At 60.9% G+C, this 1,664-nt stretch overlaps 1 protein-coding gene across 1 annotated transcript in view; it reads left to right on the top strand.

Moving 5' to 3' along the window:
• The first annotated feature begins 42 nt into the window (after positions 1-42).
• LOC121335605 (zinc finger protein 787-like) overlaps positions 43-1,664 on the top strand; it is a 4,711-nt gene continuing 3,089 nt past the window's right edge. Inside the window, exon 1 of the mRNA XM_041403921.1 lies at positions 43-472. Within this exon, the coding sequence (XP_041259855.1) occupies positions 313-472 (160 nt within the window). The 5' untranslated portion in view covers positions 43-312. The remainder of the gene's footprint in view (positions 473-1,664) is intronic.

The following is a 1,664-nucleotide window of genomic DNA, read 5'->3' as shown; positions in this document are numbered from 1 at the left end:
GGGGGGGGGGGGGGCGGGCGCCCTGTCCTTATTCCCCCCAAACCCACCCCGTTCACCGCCCCCAGATACATCTGCCGCTTGGAAAACAACCCCCCCCCCAAATAACAAAAACCCAACAATTCGGGGAATTCGCACAATTCCTCCCCACTCAATACCGGGCGGTTCGGGGGTGTCCCTTCTGGGGCCCGCCCTTTTTTTTCCCCCCTAGGTGTTCCCCCCGCCCAAATTCCCGTTTTTCCAAGGCTTCCCCCCCACTTTTCCCAGCGTTTTCCCCCCGCTTTTTTCCCAGCGGCGCATCCGGCGGGGAATGGGATGACGGGACCTTCCTGTTCCCGGCCCCGCGCCCGCCTCGCGCCCGGGGGACGCCCCCGCCACGACCCCCCCGCACCCCCGAGCCCGACGGGACCCCCGGAGCCACCCCCGGAGCCCTCCGGAACGCCCCCGGCCCCTCCCGCGCCGCGGAGCCGCCGAGGTGAGTCGGGGGGCGCGGGGGGAGGGAAACGCCGTTTTTTGGGGGGGAGGGGAGGGGAAAGAGAGGAGACACCCCCTCAAAAAATTTGGGAGACCTCTTCCCTCCAATTTGAGGTACCCCGATGTTGGATTTGGGATGGGGGAGGAGATGGCGGAGGGGCGCCGTTGGGGGGCTGGAAATGAGGGAAAAAGGAGAGTGGGAACCCTCCCTGAAAAAACCTGGGAGGACCCCCCCCCCCCAAATTGAAAATTTGGGGGGGGGGGGGGGGATGTGGATGGACGGCGGATTGTGGGGATGGAAAGGGGAGGGAAGAGAGCGGGGACCCCCCTCCCCATCAAAAAAAAAAAAAAAATTTGGGTGATTCCTCCCGTCCCGCTGGGGATACCCAGGGGATAGAGGGGAACGATGGATTGGAGCCGGGGGGGTAGGGCGGTGGAAATGAAGCGCCGTTTGTAAGGTTGGAAAAGATGGAAAAAGGAGAGCGGGGAACACTCCTGCCCCCCCTAAATTTAGGAGATCCCTCCCCGATTGGGGATATCCCCGGTCTTGGATTTGGAAGGGGGAGGAGATGGCAGGGGGGTGACAATGGAAGGGGAGGGGGAAGGTGCCTTTTTTTAGGTTTGGAAAAGAGGGAAAAAGGAGAGTAGGGACGCCCCCCAAAAATTTGGGAGACCCCTCCCGGAGTTGTGGATAACCACCGTCTTGGATTTGGGATGGGAGGGGAGATGGATTTGGGGCTGGGAAGAGGGATCAGGCTCTGGTTTAGGGGGCATAAAGAGGGGGAATGAGAGTGGGGACCCCCTCCAAAAAATTTGGGAGACTCCCCCAAAGAATTTGGGTTACCTCCATGTTAGATTTGAAGGGGGGGACTGTGGATGAACCGTTTTGGAAGGGGGGCAAGAGAATGGGGACCCCTGAAAAAAAACCTGGGAGTCCCCCCCAGTATTCGATTTGGGGTGGGGGGTGAATTTTGGGGAAGGTTCCTGGGGCTCTGTTGTTCTTTAGTGCCCCCTTCCCAAAATTAAAGAGTGGGGGGAGCAAACCTGGGGGTACTGGGAGTAATTTGGGGGCACCCTGGGTGATTTGGGGGGTCCCGGGTCATTCTGGGGGGCACTGGGTGACCCCTCTCCTTTTGTGACCCCCTCCCATCTGCATCTTTCCATCCCCCCCCCCCCCCCCGCCTTTCTGTGGG

This window comes from Onychostruthus taczanowskii, unplaced genomic scaffold (assembly GCF_017590055.1).
Source record: "Onychostruthus taczanowskii isolate IOZ18803 unplaced genomic scaffold, ASM1759005v1 scaffold206, whole genome shotgun sequence".
In the NCBI taxonomy this organism is placed as follows: Eukaryota; Metazoa; Chordata; class Aves; order Passeriformes; family Passeridae; genus Onychostruthus; species Onychostruthus taczanowskii.
This window is presented reverse-complemented; position numbering and strand designations above follow the sequence as displayed.